Below are 19812 nucleotides of genomic sequence, written 5' to 3' on the forward strand. Positions count from 1 at the left end.
CTTGTGTGTGTATGACTATGTACCAATGTGTGTATTATTCACTGTAAATGCCACGATAGACCACAGCTGGCAACATTTTCATATTTATGAAACTATTTAGGGTCCCAATGACCTGAGGCCTCATGTATAACACTTTCCGTATATTTCATCCTAAAATTTGCATACGCACAAAAGCTTTCAGAAATATATAACCATGCGTACGACACATTACCTGCGCAAAATTCCCTTTATAAAATCCAGTCAGCAGTAGTATTGCATTGTTCGTACATGCATCTCCTCCCCGAAATGACCATATATGGAGCTTAAAACGCCTAGTTTTACTCTGCATGACGTCATCTGCATAATTGCGTAATTTAAATATTTGTATATTCCATCTACGTGATTCTTTTCTTCAAACATTTAATTATATATATATATATATATAAGACATTAAGAAAATATGAGATAGCAGGCTATAAATGCAATTTGTGCAATTTTTTTGGAAAAAAACGAAATGTGCGTGGAAAATTGCCTACGCACATTTCATTTCAATGCAATTTTTGTGCAGATGCAACGTTTATACATCAGGCAGACGCCAGGTACTCATAGGCTGTGGTTTCACGCCACCATACTGATTATATTAAAAATGAACAGAGCCTGAATTTTGCTCAGATTTTATTTCACAACGATCTAGTCACAGAGTCTAATAAGATGAGGAAGATGTAAAGTTTCCTTTAATTCTGACATTAACAGAATCCCACACAGAGTAATTCTGGCGTCATTAAATCCAGTGAGTGACTCACACAGAACATTGGCGACCTCATGCGTACGCAGATTAAACAATCAAAATAATTATTTTTAACATAACATGTGTTTATCTGCCCATTTCGAGTTGTGTAAAAACAATTCTCATATTTTAACTCCTCACTGTGTATTTTTATTTCAACTGCAGTTAAAGTTTTTCACTCACTGGCAATGACTGTTCAAGTGCAGAATATTCAGATTTCTCAATTAATGTGGCTGTGTCACCTGGTATCTGTTACTTTTCTCATCGCTGAATCTGGACCAATCAGAAGTGACACTAATTTTCAAATAAAAAGTAGTTTTTGAATAAAGATTTTAAAAAATGTAATAAAAAAAATACAGATATAAATATATTTCCATTTGTATGTTAGGTACAAAATTAACAAATTAAACGATTGTACTTTTTAAATTGCATTGTATAAATGTCTGCAAATAAATGAAAACCTCCGCTAGAGGGCAGAACTGTGTTTCTCAAATGTTTATCACCATCGAGAGATTTTACCGAAGAAGAGAGAAACGTTTACGTTAACCCTCGAATTATAGTTTTCTCCTTCCATTTTAATATTTTATCTACATCGACAGTATTTTTTAGCACGCAGTGGAATTTTCCGGTAAAGATGAATGAGGATATTTTGACCACTCTGAAAATACTGATCATTGGAGAAAGCGGGGTGGGCAAATCCAGGTATGTATTAAGATAATCAAAGTTTACAGATGTCAGCTGATAGAATAACAGCAACAACAACTCACACACTGCACGAGCTGCTTATTGAAACAATCTCACCTAGCTTTAGATCTCTAGCTTATTAAAACTATCTCATCTAGCTTTAGATCTCTAAGTTAGCTTATTAAAACAATCTCACCTAGCATTGGGCTCTGGATGTTTGTAAATATTTAAAGAAATGATCTATTCTTCTCAAATTCACATTACACATATAACACACACACACATATATATATATATATATATATGCAGATGTGGGCAACTTTGTAAATGTCTGGTTGTTTCTATTAAGAAGAAAAGTAATGTCTCTTCTATAATGCTTTACCAAGCTGCCAACCACATTTCCTTTCCCCTCTTCTCTCTCTCTCAGTCTTCTTTTAAGATTTACAGATGATACGTTTGATCCAGAAATTGGTGCTACAATTGGTAAGTGTGTAAATTTATATATGACTATAAATAAGCTAAGGATGATAGAGGCCCGCCCAGCACACATAAAAACATTTAAACACAGTAGTATTTTCATCCTTTGTAGCTAAAACAGACAGTCACATTGTGTTTTGAGTGTCTGATATGTAAAAAAAATAAAATAAAAAAAGGCTTTATACAATATATTACAAAATAGATTATTATACAGGGTGGGCCATTTATATGGATACACCGCAACAACATGGGAATGGCTGGTGACACCAAAGTCCCGTTTGTGGCACACCAATACATGTGAGGGGGCAAACTCCTCAAGATGGGTGGTGACCATGACATATACTAATGTGCCACAAACAGGACCTCAATATCACCAACCACTCCCATGCCACCACGGTGTATCCATATAAATGGCCCCTGTATATTGATTACCTGATCAGCCTGTCGGGGTTGTATTCACTATAACAACCGTCATCGAGTCATCTATTAATTGTCATCTTGTTCTGTCTATGTGTTATGAATGGTTTACAGATCACAGACTTGTTTGTGCTGTGCATGGGGAGTTTCTTGGTATTTAATTTTGTTTAATTGTGTGTAGTAGGGGTGTAACAATGTATCGTGTCACAATATATCGCAATACAAAAATGCAACAATATGTATCGTGGATAGTGACAATATGTATTGTGTATAATTAACCCAAAATAAAAATTACTGTGTGAGTTTACAGAATTTTAGTGTCAGTGCTACATTAAACTACTATATATAATGTTGAATATAATGTATAATAATGCAGTGGGTGAATATATTTGTAGGTCCTGATAATGTCAAATGTGTTGTTACCAGTAAAACATGGCCTACATTATTTCAAATATATCTAACTGTATTTTCAGCTTCAGAATCATGAATATTTTTATTCTGGTGTCATTATTGTCCTGTGCATTGGGTTACCAGCACCAAGTCCAAGCCTATTCATTTACACCCACCCTATTTTTGTTAACGTTTTACCACATGTCTTGGAGTATCGCAATAATATCGTATCGGGAGTTCAGTATCGTGATTCGTGATATGCATCGAATCGTGACATGAGGGTATCGTTACACCCCTAATTGTGTGTCTTTATGATGTAATGAAAACAATTTCCCCATCACAGCACACAGTGAAGTCTCTGCTGGTCTTTCTTGAAAAACAGCTTTGCTGCCATTGTTGAAATTCTGGAACTAAAAGTAAAATTTTAAATATTGAGAAAAGTATATTTATGCTTGTCAAATCCTGTTTAACAGCTACACTTTTCACTAGTGTCTTTACAATGAAGATCAATGTATAATCTACTGGTTCTTACCTTACATGTCGTGGAAACGAATGGGTTGTCAAAGCCGTGGCCGTCACTTTGACACATTTAGGTTGACGTGTGTTGGTGTGACTGCCGTTTTCTTTTCAAAGTCCCCCCCAATCCAAACCAAACCACAGTCCAGATCTCCTTCGTTGGCTTCCTCTGGTAAATCTGTCAGTGCTGTGCTGAAATGCAGGAGTATTTCATGCCTCCAGATCTTTCATTCACAGAGTGCTGAGAGATTTATTCCCCTGTCAACTTTACGCATACTTTCATTTTTCTTTTATGAATGTAAATCACTTATGTTTGTAAGTGATGTGGCTTTGTTGAGTGATGAGACAGGTGGTCGAGTCGTCCTATTTTCTTTTTTATCTTTATGCAATAAACCCACAATTCCCCATTCAACTGTAAATTCTGGTCTTTCTAACTTTAGTCTCTCTGGGCTTGTTGCCTGACAAATATCTGGGTCCATCAAAAATTAAATCTCCCTCACTAAATATGTATGGTTTTACCATAAACCTCTTAAAGCATCTAGACCGTATTTCCATATATATATTTGAATTGTTTTTGAAATGTTTTACCTGTCCAAATATGCTAATGTGTCTGTTTCACACACAACACAAAAATGTTTTCAGCGTGTTTTAAACTTAAATTTATTTTCCATAAGGTGTTGATTTTAAGGTGAAAACCCTGGCTGTGGATGGAAACAGAGCAAAGCTAGCAATATGGGTGAGTAGTCAACTATGTTTTATCTCTCTATCTTATGAGTTTAGAGGAGCACTGATTTATGTTTTGGGTAGGTTAACTATTTTTCCACTCTTTTTGATTGTCAGTTAGTTCGACATATTTATTCTCCAGGAAAACAGGTATTAGTTTGGACATTACTGAATGGGACATACATGTATAAACGGTTGGCTGTGTTTCACTAACATACCACAAGATGACAGTGTTGTTCCTTCCTTTATTCCCTAAAGGAAGTCTACTCTTTTCTTCTTTTTTTTTTTAACACCGTTTCACTTGAAGGCTGATTTTGTTTAATGTTTACAGGACACAGCAGGACAGGAACGTTTTCGAACTTTAACACCCAGTTACTACAGAGGAGCTCAGGGTGTCATTCTGGGTAAGCAAATCATGAATAATAAAAAAACATGAAAACTTTATACTGCTTTATATTGATCCAAAGTGTTTATGTAACCAGCAAAATTACAGTCTGATAAAATGGAATGGTGTCAAATGTTGTAATTTATATTTGTCTGATTTAAGCTTAAATCTAATTTAATGTGTACTTAACTATCGTCTATTGAATGTTGTTGTCATATTGTGTCTTTTTAGTGTATGATGTCACTAGGCGGGAGACTTTTGCTAAGCTGGAGAATTGGTTGAATGAGCTGGACACATACTGTACAAGAAATGACCTTGTCAAGATGCTTGTGGGAAACAAAATTGATAAGGTAAGTTACACTTTATGCATTTTAGTTTTTTTACTTAGCTAATACAGACTTTCAATATATTGTCATATATTTCTCTATATATTCCCATATATTTCTTTAAAACACCTTCCTGCACCCATTTCCTAAAGCCTGACATAGACAGATCTGCTCTGTGTCTGCTATTTCAGCTTCATTTCTACACTGCTCTATATGTATCTACAGAAAAATAGTAGTTATTCTGGATTAAATAATGGACATGGAAAACCCTTTCCTGTATTTGTAACTCTAATAGAAAACAATGACTGATTTTTCTCTCTTTGTGCAGGAAGACCGTGAGATAGAGCGAGACGAGGGTCTGAAGTTCGCTAGAAAACATTCCATGCTTTTCATAGGTGAGTTGTCACTAGGATGTTCCCTTCATACTGTGATGAATTACTCATGAACCCTCATTTACTAAAACATTAGCTTTAAATAGGAATACATTGCCCTTTTACTTTGGTTTCAGTTCCCATATTTCATTTCAAGATTCATCACCTTCACACATGGAAAAATCCGACTTTTGACGTAAGCTAGTTTATTCAACGGCCGTAATACACACAGGTTACTATTTTTAAACACTTGGGCCCATTTGCTAAAAACAAAGATTATGTTATTTAATTGAAAGATGGATTATTTGTATAAGTTGAGCATTCATTTATTATGACAGTAAATTCAAGTCAGACTTTTCAATGGTTCTGATTTATTTCTCATTTGAGCTTGTGTAATCGTAACAGTCCTGTATGTGTATTTGTGGGTGACGTCCTGCATTCTTCTGCGCTGTGGGTTTGGTTTGTAAGTCATGTGACACGCCTCATGAGTGGGTATGTAAGCAGCAATCTGTCTGAATTAGCCGTGAAGCCCTCACACCAAATGAAATCTGCAGATGGACAATATGGCTGCAGCCTATGTGCTGGAGTCCAATGCTTCTTTTTTTCTTCTTTTTTTTCAAATTTAATGTTTCCTATCCCCGTCTACTTTCTACTGACTTTTAATATTAAAAACCAAGTGTTTCTTGCACACCATACCTAAAGTTTGGAGTCAGTAAGATTTGTTTAAATGAAATGAATTGAACACTTTTGTTCAGAAAGGAGAAATTAAAATGTTTAAAATTAACAGTAAAGACGTTTACATTGTTTCTATTTCAAATAAATGCTGTTCTTTTCAAAGAATCCTAAAAAATATATCATGGTTTCCACAAAAATATTAAGCAGCACAACTGTTTGCAACATTGATAATAATAGGACATGTTATATCAAAATGATTTTAGAATGAAAATCTTCATCTTTGTCATCAAAGGAATAAATTACATAAAAAAAAAAAAATGAAATGAAATAGAAAACAGTTATTTACACTTTACTATTTAACAGTAGTACTGTTTTTTGTTTTTGTTTAAATCAAATAACTGCAGCCTGGGTGAGCATAAGAGACTTCTTTCAAAAACATAAAACAAAACCCAAAACTTTTAAACAGTGTGTGTGTGCATATATATATATATATATATATATATATATAGCTAATATATATGTATAATACAGTATATTTTATACTTTTTTACAGTGTCTAATTCTATTTTGGAGTGACAACCATAAAATGGATTTATTATGGACTTATATCTCTGCTGGTGCCTTTGACGTCACAACTCAGGATAGTAGCTAGTTAAAGTTTTTGTTGTGATATCCAATCAGCATTATCATGATGTAATTTTCCTGTGGCTCCTTAGTGATTGGCCTCATGTCATAGATTTATCCAGGTGATATAGTATGTGTAGTGTTTGTACACTTACTTCACAAAATTGTAAATACTGACATAAGAATTATCACCTTCACAAGATGATTTTATGATCTGAAAGTATTCCTCCCTCATTTTTTTCTGTCCATCAGCATGCAATTATATTTTTAATACTATATATTATAACAATACTTCAGTTACTTGTTTGTGTATTAAACATTCTCTCTCTCTCTCTCTCTCTCTCTCTCTCTCTCTCTCTCTCTCTCTCTCTCTCTCTCTCTCTCTCTCTCTCTCTCTCTCTCTCTCTCTCTCTCTCTCTCTCTCTCATGCAGAGGCCAGTGCTAAGACGAGGGACGGTGTTCAATGTGCATTTGAGGAGCTGGTGGAGAAAATCCTGCAGACTCCTGGCTTGTGGGAGAGCGTGCACAAGACAAGAGGAGTTGCCCTGTCTGAACTCTCTCAAACTGGTCAAGGAGGCTGTGGGGGATATTGCTCACTTCTCTAACCCACAAACTGGTGTCTAAACAGTGCAGGTTAGATTAGTTAACACACACACGTACACAAGCAAAGTTGTCATAAGAAAACAGTCATATCACATGCTTAAAGCATTGATCATTTAACAGAGCGACACACACAAGGATGCTGACTGGAAAACTTTATAAGCCTTAGAGGGACCTTTGCCTTTTTTTTTTTTTTAGGGATGAGATTCATTTAAAGAACTCTATTGATGGCATGCTCATCGTTTGTATTCAGGAGGGGGATCAAAAAGCTTGATTACTCCATTATACCTCAGATCAGTTTGCTTTTTGGTTTGTATATTTCCTGCAGTGTTTTACTTTGTTTTGTCCCAGTGCCTGTGTTTCTTATTTAGTGAGAGGTAAACACTCATCAGTCTAACTCGACCTTTCAAACTGCTGGAATCAGACCTCAGTAGAACACAGATTTCCATCAACATGCCCTCGCTTGATGTCTGCAACATGCGGAACACCATTCTGTCTTTATCTGTCTATCTTTGCATCCCACTTTTTCCTACTGTCAGTCACTCTCTTTCCTCTCTCTCGGTACATGTATCTGTCTTCAATTCAGTTCTATCAGTTCTGTCTCTGTTTCTCCACGTCCCTCTGTCTCCACACAATAATAGAGTTACCAAGGTTTTGGATCTGTGTTTTACTACTTTTATTGACTTGGACCGCCCACTTAAAAACATGTTTTTGAAGGGTTTATAAATCAAACAGATTGGCACAATGAATCTCTTTTACACGCATAAAAATAGGGTTAAAAATAACTAGAATAGAGAGGAATCGATGGAAAAGGTTCATTTCTTTCTGTTCGCCTTGCAGACTCATGGACAGTGTAACACTTACTGTCCTGACATGTCTGTCCATCTCAGAGAAAGGAAAAAAAAATGTTTAAAAATCCTTCGAGTGAGTCATTGGGGTGTGACTATAGATGGCTGGTTTTCACACACACACACACAAATGGAACAAAAGAACAAATTTAGAAATAATAAATGTTCCCCCAAAAAATGTATGACACTTAATAGCGATGCCAAATGAATATTTCCATTCTCCTGGTTTAATCTGGACTATGGACTATTCGATCTGGACTATTTAGTCTGTTCTGTTTGTTTTAGAGAAACCTCCAGGGGGTCCCAGATGTCTAGTCTTGTATTCATTGCTTAAAAAACTGGGTGGTTTCAGAAAGTGTGTGGCACACGTGGAAGAAAACGCTGGGTTTGTATGTACACCCATAGAGAATTCCTAATTTTTAGCATTTATGCATTCCTTTTTATTTGTTTAAAAAAAATGCTGATTATATATGTATTGTATAGTTTCCAGATGCATGCAATGATGTCTTCTGTCTTTTAGGGCAGTTATATGTAATAGTGTATTTTTTAACCATTCACTACATATCAAAATCTTCCTGGATGAGTTAATTGATTTGAGGACTTTAATTTTGAATTAATCACATTTCTCTGTTTTATAGATATTTGTATGTAAGTTATTGCTATTCAGCACTAAATCCAAAAACCATAATACACAAGAATGCATTTACACAATATTGCATACTGTTATTGCACATGAATTGCTGTATGTAAATATTTGCAAAAAATGCTCATAAATACATTGTAATGTTGATGTTTGACTCTCCTCACTATAATGCTGAACTCGAAATGACAATATTTTGTCTTTGAATACTCTTCTCTCTCTCTCTCTCTTTCACTTTCTCTCATACCTTTTCCAGCAGTGAGTTCTTGTTAAATATGACCCACCACAGGAATGTATCTCCAGGCCTCTGTGATTTCACCGTTTCCCGTTACATTTCTGTGTGAACACTGTAGTGACTGAAGTGTTTGCTTATTCACATGTTCAGACGGCATCTTCATATGGTTTCTGCACCCGTCCGATGTGATGAAGCCAAATGATTGTATTTGGACAGAGAGGCAGGTCCGGTAACCTTAGTGATTACAGGTTTTTCACTGTGGATATGTCTTCAGAGCCGTTTGACCAAGAGGTGTGTAAAATGAAGGCATAGCTGAAAAATCTTCTTTGGATTAAATTCACATTTTGAAGAAAGCATGTGTCGATCATACATTAATGGCGATTTGTGGTGTCCATACAGTATTGTCCTTATATGACTGCCGGTCCATGCTATAGTCCTGTAATTCAGTATGTTATATTTCCTCCAGAGTCTTCCCTAAATGCTTCCACCTGCAAGTTTCACCTTTCTCTTGGATCAGGAACGGATATTCCAGGCGCAATATTATAATTGCATAATATAATACTTAGGCCTAATTACTGCTGGTTAGGGTAGTTTAAAAGCCTGGTTTGGACCAGTATTCTGGGGATCAGTGTCCAAAATTCGACTTTTGCGGGTGACCATTCATTTTGGTCTTTTCAGGTAAAGTGTGTTTATCGACTTTGGTTTGGATTAGGCCCCTGTCTTGAGTTTTTAACATTGCATTTCTTTCTGGCTGCCTCAACAGTGGAGTCAGGCTTTGCAAGGTTGTTGTTGTTTTTTTGCATTATCAACATTATCTTCATTTTAGTTAACTTAAAGGTGCTCTTAGTCTAAGCGATGTTGGGTGATGTCACTTCTTGTTGACATTCGTAGTGTTGTCAAACAAAACGGAGGCTTGCTCGACCCTCCCTCCTCCTCATCCCGTGCTTCCTGAAACAGGCTTTTCCGATGTAAATTCGTGACTTTGCGTGTTCCTTCTCCTTTTCCCTCTTCTTTGTTCATCGGAACGTAGTCTCTTATCAAAATTCAAGAGAATATAATTCTAACATCAGTTGTTGTCTAGGACATCTCTCCTCTAACTAACTTCCCTCTTCATGCTTCTCTCTCCTCCACTCCCCACACTTCTTGTGCACGCGCACTAACCCCCCACCCCCAAATCATTCTTGTTGGTTATTGGCTGGAACACTGTTTGTTATGTTTCATGGTCCAGGCTGGCCCAGTTTGTGGAGCCTGGGCTGTCTACAGAGACCGCATTTTTTATAGTGTGTTCAGGGGACAGGTAGCTAGCGGATAGTGAGGAGATGTTTGCTGTGTGTGAAAAATAAAATAAAAATCAGCCTAAAAACCGTGTGACATCGCTTAGAGCACCTTTAAAAGTGAAAATTCTGTCATCATTTACTCACCCTCAAGTTGTGTATTCTTTCTTCTGCTCAACACATAGGAAGATATTTTGAAGAATGTCGGTAACCTGGCAGTTGATGGACCCCATTGACTTCCATAGTAGGAAAAAAATACTATGGAAGTCAATGGGGTCCATCAACTGTAGCATGGTAAGTAATTCAGGGAAGAAGGAGGCGGGACCTGGCGAACGTTCAAACAAACTTTAATCGGAAACAAACACAAAATGAAAGTAACGGTAACCCCTCACGGACTGCCGCGCGCGCACACATAAACAAAACAAAACATAACGTAAAAATCCAGGCCCGGTCCACTTCACTGTCGTCATTCCTCTAATGCTTCAGTAGCTCCTCCGTGAGATGAGGCCTGAGTTGCGCGCACTCGCTCAGGTGACGCTCGTTAGTAATCACGCCACCTCACCCATGACCTCACCGGCCTCGCGTCGTTCTCTCATGGGCCTCGGCCTCGTCCTGCTTGCCACACCGACATTCTTCAAAATATCTTCCTTTGTGTTCAGTAGAAGAAAGAAATTATAGGCCTGCAGATTTGAAACAACTTGAGGGTGAGTAAATTACGATATCATTTCTCTTCTTAAGTGAACTATTCCATTAGGGTGCAGTAGATCTTTGTAGATGACTGGCGGTCAGTTACATTTTTCTTGTTTTTGTCTTTTGACAAAAAATATTCCTTCAATTTAGTCAATATTTTGTCATTTCCACAACAAAATTCAATGTAGTCTGTTTTAGTCTGACTAAAATTGCATCTTAATTTAGTATGCGAAAATAACATTGATCATGATCATTGGCATCATTTTGTGCCGAAGCAAGTTGTAGCCTAATATTAAGTTTATGTGTAAATATGTAATTAATCTCATATCATGTAGGCTATAGTATGTGTTTGGGTAAGTTAACCCATTAACAAAGTGCTTCAGTTTACCGTTCTTCATTCACTGTTGCCTCAGCTCAAGCATTTCAATCCCCTACATTATTGGTAATCATTCTTTCTAGTTTTTTCTTCATCAAGAAACATTTTTAGTGCATTGTTAATATCCAGCACTGTTTGTTTTTTCTCATCTCATATATATTTTTATTTTCATATCATTTAACTCTTTATCAATGACAATTTTTGTCAGTAATTTAGCTGGTGAGATTAACACTGTTACCTTCTTTGAAGAGAGACTAGAAGATCAGTAGGTTCTGTTTTCCAGACACTGTTTGCTCATTACACCAAACTGAGCGCTTATATCTGTGCATTTCTGTCTAGGCCATCAGCACATGTCTCATTAACCATCATCTTTTATGCTTTCTTTCCCCCTCTCTCTCGTGCATGGCTCAGTGCTCAGACGGCCTCTCTGTGGGCTCATCACACTGTCCTGCATGAGATCATTATGAGACTGCAGTAGTGGTTTCAAAAGGTGTCGAGTTCCCCAAAAATCACTGCGTTTGGCCTACTCGCACGCCCTGCTCTCGTTATCAGTTTGATTGATTTGCCGTGTCGGTCGGGGAAACACAGCCAAAGCAGTTGTGGGTCGGAGGATGGCTTGCGGAAAGTGCATGAAGGGTCAGGGTTTAGCCATGATTTCGGAATCTGTATTTCACTCTAGAGGCACATTTAGCGCATCGTGCCGTGTATAAACCACAGGAACATTTTCATTAGAGTTATACGGTAACTGCATCTTAATGTGTGGTGAAATGCAGGGTTTCTTTGTACCACGGATCCTCTAGTTTATTGATGGCATATTTGGCCAGATTATAAGCCTCAGTTAAGCGTGACATTGGTCTGAAAAGCAATTTGCTTGGCTGCAATCCATTTTCAAATCCAGAATGAGACTATCTGGATCTGAAACAGTATTTATGTTAAGGATCAAGTTGATTAGAAAAGTCTGGTAATACGTGAAATTTTTTTTTGCAATAATCCTCTGCGACTGTCATAATCATTTTCTTTCAAGTGTTTAAAATGCATGAACTGTTAGAATAACCACAGTTTATTCTTTCTTGATGATTAGCTTTTCTGACTAGTTGGCAATGTACCTGGGAAGTTCATATTGGTCATAGTGCAGTTCCCTCATACTCAACCTAAACTCACAAGCTGTGTGTGGCCTTTCAATGACATTATTACACCTCAGTCTCACTGATACAAAATTGTTCTTTTAACATGTTTTGGTTGGATGTAATAACTTTCAGCATCACTACAACTTTGTAATAACTTTCAACATTACAAATTATTCTACTGTGCAGTGTGCACCAACATGCAAACATTTTACTTTTAGTAAAACACCTTGTCACTGACTGGGGCAGTAACCTTAAAGGTACATCTTAGAACCATTTGTACCCCTATGATTGCATATAAGTCCCTTAAGACAACACAGTCTCATAGCAATTCCTATCTATTTTACGTTTCGGCAATTTGGTGGATAATTTGTATAAATTCGTGCAATCTCATTTGTGCATTTCCGTATACCGGTAATTGTAACTATTGTGAGGAACATACAAATAAGAATCTTGAAATCACAAAATCACAGAATCATTAAATGAATTAAGTCTTTATTTTAATATATCAACGCTTCCAGTTTCTGTTAAACTGTCATAGGCCTAATTCATTTAAACTGCATTATTACAGCAGAGGAAATATCTTAGCCAATATGGGGGGGCCGTCTTGGACAATATCAAGTCAAAACGGTTAAAAACCACAGCCTTAGCAGCAGTGTTGGGTTTAATTAATTGCTAAGTAGTATAATTAGTATAATTTAATTACTTTCCCCTTGAAAAAGTAAAGTAAGGGATTGCTCTTAATTTTTCTGTAATTTAATAAGTTACTTCTGATATAATTGCATTAAATACTGTTTAGACTATAGAACAATTCTATATAAAACAGTGGATTTAACTTCAACATTTTAGGTTAAAATGTTTGTTTTTAATTTAACCTCTCTTTAAATACACTGGTCAGTTCAAGAATAATTTATGCAATTGAATATTGCAATTGAATATTGATTATTTGAAAGAATCAAACGTGCAGTTTTGTGTCTCCATCAACTGGCCGAGGTTGATATGGGATTTAGAAAGTAATTAGTTATAAGAAATGCAATACTTTATGTATTAGTAATAGTACAGTAATCTAATTACACTGTTAAAGATGTAATTAGTAGCTAGTAATTAATTACTTTTTAGAGTATCTAACCCAACACTGCTTGGCATTCGTTTAAGATACTAGGGCCGGGTATTGACACAAATTTCACAATTCGATTTGATTTCGATTCACAAGCTTGCAATTCGATTCGATTTCGATTTCGATTCAATATTGATTATTTTGGATATCAGGTACAATACATGGCAAATTTTCTCAAAGAAAACAAATATCTTAACTAATACTGTTAACAATAGGAGTCAGTTGTAGCCTTCATTAGCCTACTATAATATTGAAGGTAAAAATTAACTGATTTGTATGCAAACACTTAAATTACACTTTTATTTATTTTTATAATAATAAAGTTATATGTAATATAAACATTTAAATGGTCATAAAAACTTGCCAGATTTATTCAAACATGCATTAAATATTGAAGAACATTAAAAATTATAATGAATATGTAATATGGTGCCTATATTTCGCAAAATGCTCCTCTTTAGAGTTAATTTTTGACTAACGAGTTTATGGTCACTGTATATGGTTTTTCCGAGGTAAATGTGACGTTACATTACATTGTTTACAGGCTGTTTTACTGATGTCTTTCCACGGTTGAAACACTGAGCGATATGGATTTCGATAAGTTGTACTCTATCTTTTAACACTTTCAGATGCTCATTCATGTTTATTTCGCGCTGTAACTGGTATTATTAAAGTGGATGAGAAGATCATGTGCTTCTCTTGAGCTGAGCCATGTGATCTCACGCCACAGCGCCAAAACAGTATTTATAGTTTTTGAATTTAGAAAAAAAATGGACGTAATTTGAAATCTGAGACTTTGTTTCATATCAATAATAACAAAGCACAAATATTATTGCGATTTATTGGATGGGATGCGCGCTACAATGTTACATTCATTCATCAACTGAAAACAGGATGACTAATCGATTCTTGGGATTTAAGAATCTATATCGGTTCGTAAAATTGAGAATCGATTAAAATCGAGAAATAGATTTTTTTTTTACCCAGATACTATGACTTTGAGAGCAAAAAACTTTAATATAATATGCACCTTTTTATTGCACTTTTTATTTGTTGTCTGCTGCTGACCAACCAATTGATTAGCCAGTTATTTTAGGCTTAATTTAATTTACACACAGTTGAGAAACTTAAGCAGATAAAAGATGATAAAAATGAATAAGAACATTCAGAGAGCTATTTTAAACTGGCATACATACTGAATGAAGAAGCTCACTGTCTGGTCCCTGATTTCAATCTTTAAAACAAACTTTTGAATTCCAAATTTTCTTCTCTGGACAGATGGCCATCCTGGCTGTAAGATCCGTTGCACACAATTTACACTTGGCTGGGCTGTCCACGCTCTCAGATCAGTTTCCAATCTCTATATTTGACAGAGCTCTGACATCCAGAAACCCAATTCTGCTTTCTTCTCTTTCCTCACCTTTTGTTTTCCAGACAAATGGGCAACAGTGCTTTCCCCATCAATAAAAATGAAATTAATAACGCTGTCTAAATTCCATAATGCGAATATCTACCGCATGAATTCTGACGTGACCATGACCATGGTCTTCTGCCCCATGCGTATTGATTTAGTGGTGATGGAAAATAAAAGGCCCTATGTTGAAAGGAAAAAGGGTCCTTTGCTCTCAAAGTCAGTTTTTAGCACAAAGCTAAGTGGGCACATGGGAGGCCAGAGTATGAATTAGTGGCTTCATTCATCTTTAGCAGATCTGTGGTTTTCAGTGTGCTCCCATATGACATCCCGTTGGCCTGGGTCCGCTCAGTGGGATTCCTGTAGCATTCTGTCATTCACTCCACATGTACATGCACACATAAAGACTACCAGATTGACTACTACAGTATAGAGCGCTGTAGCCACAGGCTTCTATAATAAACTAATCACATTGTATCAACACTCGCAGGGTGTAAGTTTTCCTCAAGCAGAAGAGGCAATGCCATGGAAAAACCGCATGTTTCTCTGAGACAGTCCCTTTTCTGTGTTCCTTAGGAATGAACGGAAAGAGGATGAAAACAATCTGGTGGTCCTACGGGTCATATGATTGGCACACGCAGTAACAGACTCTCTGTTTTGTGTAAATAATCTTGCCTTGTGAAATAATTGTAGTATTTATTTCTCTTTGACTGTCTGATCTGGTGCACTTGGACACGTCGATGAGTTGAAGGCACAGAATTGCCTGAAATTTCATGGATGGATGTTGCAATAGCCAGTCTCTGTTCCTCTATTGGAATATAATGTGGAACCCATCAAATTGTGTAATACTGGTGGACTTAAAAGTAGCAGTAAATCACTACTATGTTTTTACTTGTCTGTCCCGGGTTGTAGATAACCTGTCTGTTTTTACACACCGCCCCAAACAGGCCAGTCTGATTTAACTGCTTCAGATTTAAACACTTTCACTTAAGTGCACTTGTTAATGCGCAAACTATGATTTGTTGGCTCATTGAAATATTTGTTACACTGTACGGTACAAAAAATAGAGCTAATGATTAATGCTTTTCTGAGCGTGTAGTGAGTGCCAGTAATTCTTTCTTACACTTCTGGCTTTAAAAGTGCAAAAGCAGCCTTGCTTTGAGATGCTTTCGACTACACTGCTGGAGGTCTCAAGTCTGATTTCACCTTTGGCGAAGTTCAGTGCTAAAATGTTTACATTTGGCCAATCAAGCTCTAGACAGTAGCGCCTACACTAGAGTGAGGTCATACGTGCTCTGAGCTCACAGTCCTGCCACCAGCAGCTTTATTATAAGGCTACAGCACATAACATACCAGGTGGGCCATCATATCCCTCCTTCACATCCCAGCAGCCCTTTCTACACCTGATATTACCAATTCAAGTGTCCCCTGTGAGCAGAAAGTCTCTAACTACGTCATTATATGTGTGTAGCCTTATTATGTTAGTGTAATGGTGCATTTTACAAGTAAAATAAAGCACACAAAGTAAAATAAAATAGCAAAAGTCAGTGCACTATTGCTTTCAAATGTAAGTCGCTTTGGATAAAAGCGTCTGCCAAATGCATAAATGTAAATGTAAATGTACTCGATTTTAGTCATATATTAACTTAAGAATTTTGTTTTTGTTTTAGATCAGTGCTTGATTGACTAAATAAGTATTTGAATAAAAATACTTGGGATGCATCGATAGTATTTTTTGGACCGATAATGATTTTAACAAACCGTTATTGGCCGATTCCGATACTGATATTTGTCACTTGTTCTCTTATTTGAACTTTTGTCATTAAAATAGATAGTGTTTTAATCCATGTTTTAAATTAGCAAAGTTCAAAAATGCATACATTAAGTTATACTTTTGCTAGTTTATTGCTGCATCATCAAATCATTTCTAATGAACGGATCGGATTCATTTTACATTTAGCAGGCCAACATAAATACAACCGAACAAAGATACATATGAAATAAACAGTTATTTTTAGGTAGGTTTAACAGTAGTTTTCAGGTACAGAAATAAAGAATAACACTGCATATTCTTCACTGTATAAATTAAATGCATTTTAATCCTTATTAAAGTTACGAAAGTTATTTAGTCAAGAGTAGTGAGCGAATAATATTATTATTATTATTATTATTATTTTTGTCTTTTGTTGTTTGACTAACATTAAAATGCAGACAGCAGCACAGCAGGAATATTAGGCTGCTGTCACTTTAAGAGCTGCAAGCATCCAATATTAAAAGGGCGTTTTATTTCTCAGCTGTTTACATTAATTTAAAGGTACAATATGTAAGAATTTTATAATAAAATATCCCAAAATCACTTGCACAGTGTGATCTTTTTCCTGCAGTTGTGTACTTCCAATATCCCAAAAGTTCCCAAAGATTTTTAATTTCAGAGAAATTCCAATTTTAAATAATTGGCCGTCCCGGAATCCCTGTTCACTTGTCACCTGTCACTGACGTAATATCCGCGTTATCCCTGGTTTCCGCTCGTACTGCCATAGTAACCATGGCGACAGACGTGGACAACAGCGTTATGTTTAGCGGCACGCTCCCGCTGTTGTTGTTGTTTCGTTCAAACATTATGGATCATGGCAAGCAGACTTTGGGAAAAAAGGAGAACTAAAGCAAGGATCAATATCAGCGTGGTGTTTTCGAGATGCCGAGAGATCCACGTCTGCAACTAACTTCGACTTGACAGAACTCTTACATGTACTTTATTAGACAGGTGAGCAAATGTACATAAAACTAATCAATGTTATACAGCTCAACATGATGAAATGTTAGAATATGATCAGTATGTTATTCTAATGTTGATCTAGCTCACTGCTAGTTTCATACAGCCAAACTAACACATAGAATAACATAACTTTCAACACACTCAAATGCAGTTTAGTGTGATAGTGTAGAATCAGTGCTGCGTTACCTCACAAGTTTAATTTGTCTAATAAACTAACCTGTGTGAGTATTAATTCAGCACTTGCGGGTAGTTTGGTGAAATGAAATGTCCTTATTCCTTTATATCCGCAAGGCTCGTCTAAGTGCGTGTGGCGCTGATACCTGTCTCTTATTAGCAATCGCGCCCTGCTTCAAACCACAGTCATGATAAAAACATCAATGTATTCACTCATCCATAAACATTATTAGATCCTTCAGCTTGACGACAAGTTCCATAATTCCGCAGGAAATTTTGCGTCATCAACCTACGCCTTTGTTATTGTAAGAGGTTAGCGACCCCTAGCACCGAAAAAATTACATATTGTATTTTTAAGACATTTTGTTTTAGCAAGTATTTAATTATTTTGCCCAGAAAAAAACGTTGCAACAGACATTATACAGCTCAGTGACTTTATGCAGTTAATTAATAAACCATCAGCTTGTTATATCTGCTTTTTTTTCATGCTATAGCCAATATGCGATGGTTGTAAATTGATTTAAAAGAAACGGCCGATAAATATTGTCGGCCGATACATTGGTCCAGCTCAAAAAAAAAAAAAAGTAATCCTGCGTCCCCCTTAAAAGTGCCTAGTGGGCCCCCGGCCCGGCACCCTAGTTAAGGGGTAAATATTAGCGGTTCGTTTTTTTTTTTTTTTTTGTTGTTGTTTGTGCTGACTTATTTAATTTCAGATACCCTGTTAAATGTCAGCCCAATACTTTAATCAAAAGTCTGCACCTCTCAGATTCTTCAATCTCAAATGTCAAAATCAAAGCCTCCAGATTCTAAAATAATAGTAAAAGAGCTCCTTAAATGATGGCTAGTGCGCTCCAAAAAGGAAAACAGTTTTTATAGGTCCAGTAGTTTGTCTAATCTTCGGGCCTGGATTAAGCCGTCTGTTACGGTGGAGACCTCATAGGACCTTTGATGGTTAGCAATTGTTTGACTGGAAAGTGGAGTGTTTCAGTGAACTACAGTGGACGTCAGAGGATCTAGAGAGACATATATTACCATCATAGAGCGATTCCCAGGCACATCTCTCAGTTTTATTGTCTTTTTATTGCTTTGGAGAGACGACAGAGAGCAAGAGCCCTATTTGTAATGTGATGTGCATGTGCACAAAGATTCAATGTTGATTCAATTATGTTGGCCAATCAATCATTTTCCAGGAGCAAAACAATGAAGGAAGCAGAAAAGTTGCAGTCTGGCGCGACTTTCCTTTTTTTCCCCGCAGAACTAACCTCTTTGTTTGATGACTGAATGTGTAATTGAAAAAAATGTTTTGCTGTCAGAAGATGATAAGGGATAAGACCTCTATCAAACTCTAACTCTTGTATTTGGACCTGTTATGCTGCTGACACACTGTGTGTTCAGTTTCTCCTCACTTAATGAGTATTGCACTCTCTTAATGTGTTGTAAAGTGACTCCTGCTCACCACAAGTCTCCCGCCATGGAGTTTAAATCCAAAAATCAGGGTTATATCAAAAATACAAACACACAAAGACATGTTTAGAAATGAGTGAGTTAGGGAGCAAATCAGCGTATGAAGGGCCCGGGGCCTGCCTGTGGAAAGTGTCTGTCAGTGTTCGGATTTATGAAGCTGTCATAGCGCTCTTGTATGAGTTTTGTCCCAAAATACCCATTGGCAAAGTGATGCCACATTGCCTGCCAAGTTTACGTGTGTAATTGTGGATTCCCTAAGAGAAAATATGTCACGTTAAGGGTAAGTGTGTGTGTGAGTACAACAATTATTAAACCTGTCATTTGGCCGTAGGCACAAGGACGCTGGTAATCACAGCCATATGCTGATATTCAGACCAACAGCACAATTGCAAGTGTATTTCTTTTATACAACAATATTGAGTAACTTACACAATATCTCCTGTTGATTGATTTTTGATCCACCCACAAAAAAAATATTTCTGAACGAAGCCCAAGCCGAATTAACTGCTACCAGTCTCAAGCAACACAGAGTATTGGTGTTTTGTTGATGAATTGGTGTTTTTGAATGAATTGTTTGAGTGAATAATTCAATGACTCACTCATAAAAGCACTAAGGCTGCATCCAAAATCACATCCTCTCTAAGTAGATACTACTTTAGAATAAGTACTTACTTCATGACTGTTAGAAAGCATATTCTAAATAGTAATCAATGTATGGTATGAATGTAG

The 19812-nt window shown here is 36.5% G+C and overlaps 1 protein-coding gene across 1 annotated transcript; it reads left to right on the forward strand.

Moving 5' to 3' along the window:
• The first annotated feature begins 1263 nt into the window (after positions 1-1263).
• Positions 1264-8590, forward strand: rab18a (RAB18A, member RAS oncogene family). Its single transcript, XM_082151591.1, has 7 exons — positions 1264-1468; positions 1878-1933; positions 3925-3986; positions 4305-4377; positions 4590-4708; positions 5013-5079; positions 6787-8590. Exons 1-7 carry the CDS (start codon positions 1401-1403, stop codon positions 6957-6959), a joined length of 618 nt encoding a protein of 205 aa, XP_082007717.1. The 5' UTR covers positions 1264-1400; the 3' UTR covers positions 6960-8590.
• The last annotated feature ends 11222 nt before the right edge of the window (positions 8591-19812 follow it).

This window comes from Leuciscus leuciscus (assembly GCF_965113295.1).
Source record: "Leuciscus leuciscus genome assembly, chromosome: 21".
NCBI classification, from domain to species: domain Eukaryota; kingdom Metazoa; phylum Chordata; class Actinopteri; order Cypriniformes; family Leuciscidae; genus Leuciscus; species Leuciscus leuciscus.

Coding starts and splice junctions, on each gene's coding strand:
- rab18a (XM_082151591.1), top strand. CDS start 1,401: ATGAATGAGGATATTTTGACCACTCTGAAAATACTGATCATTGGAGAA. Junction 1,469..1,877: donor AGCGGGGTGGGCAAATCCAG/GTATGTATTAAG, acceptor TCTCTCTCTCAG/TCTTCTTTTAAGATTTACAG. Junction 1,934..3,924: donor AGAAATTGGTGCTACAATTG/GTAAGTGTGTAA, acceptor ATTTTCCATAAG/GTGTTGATTTTAAGGTGAAA.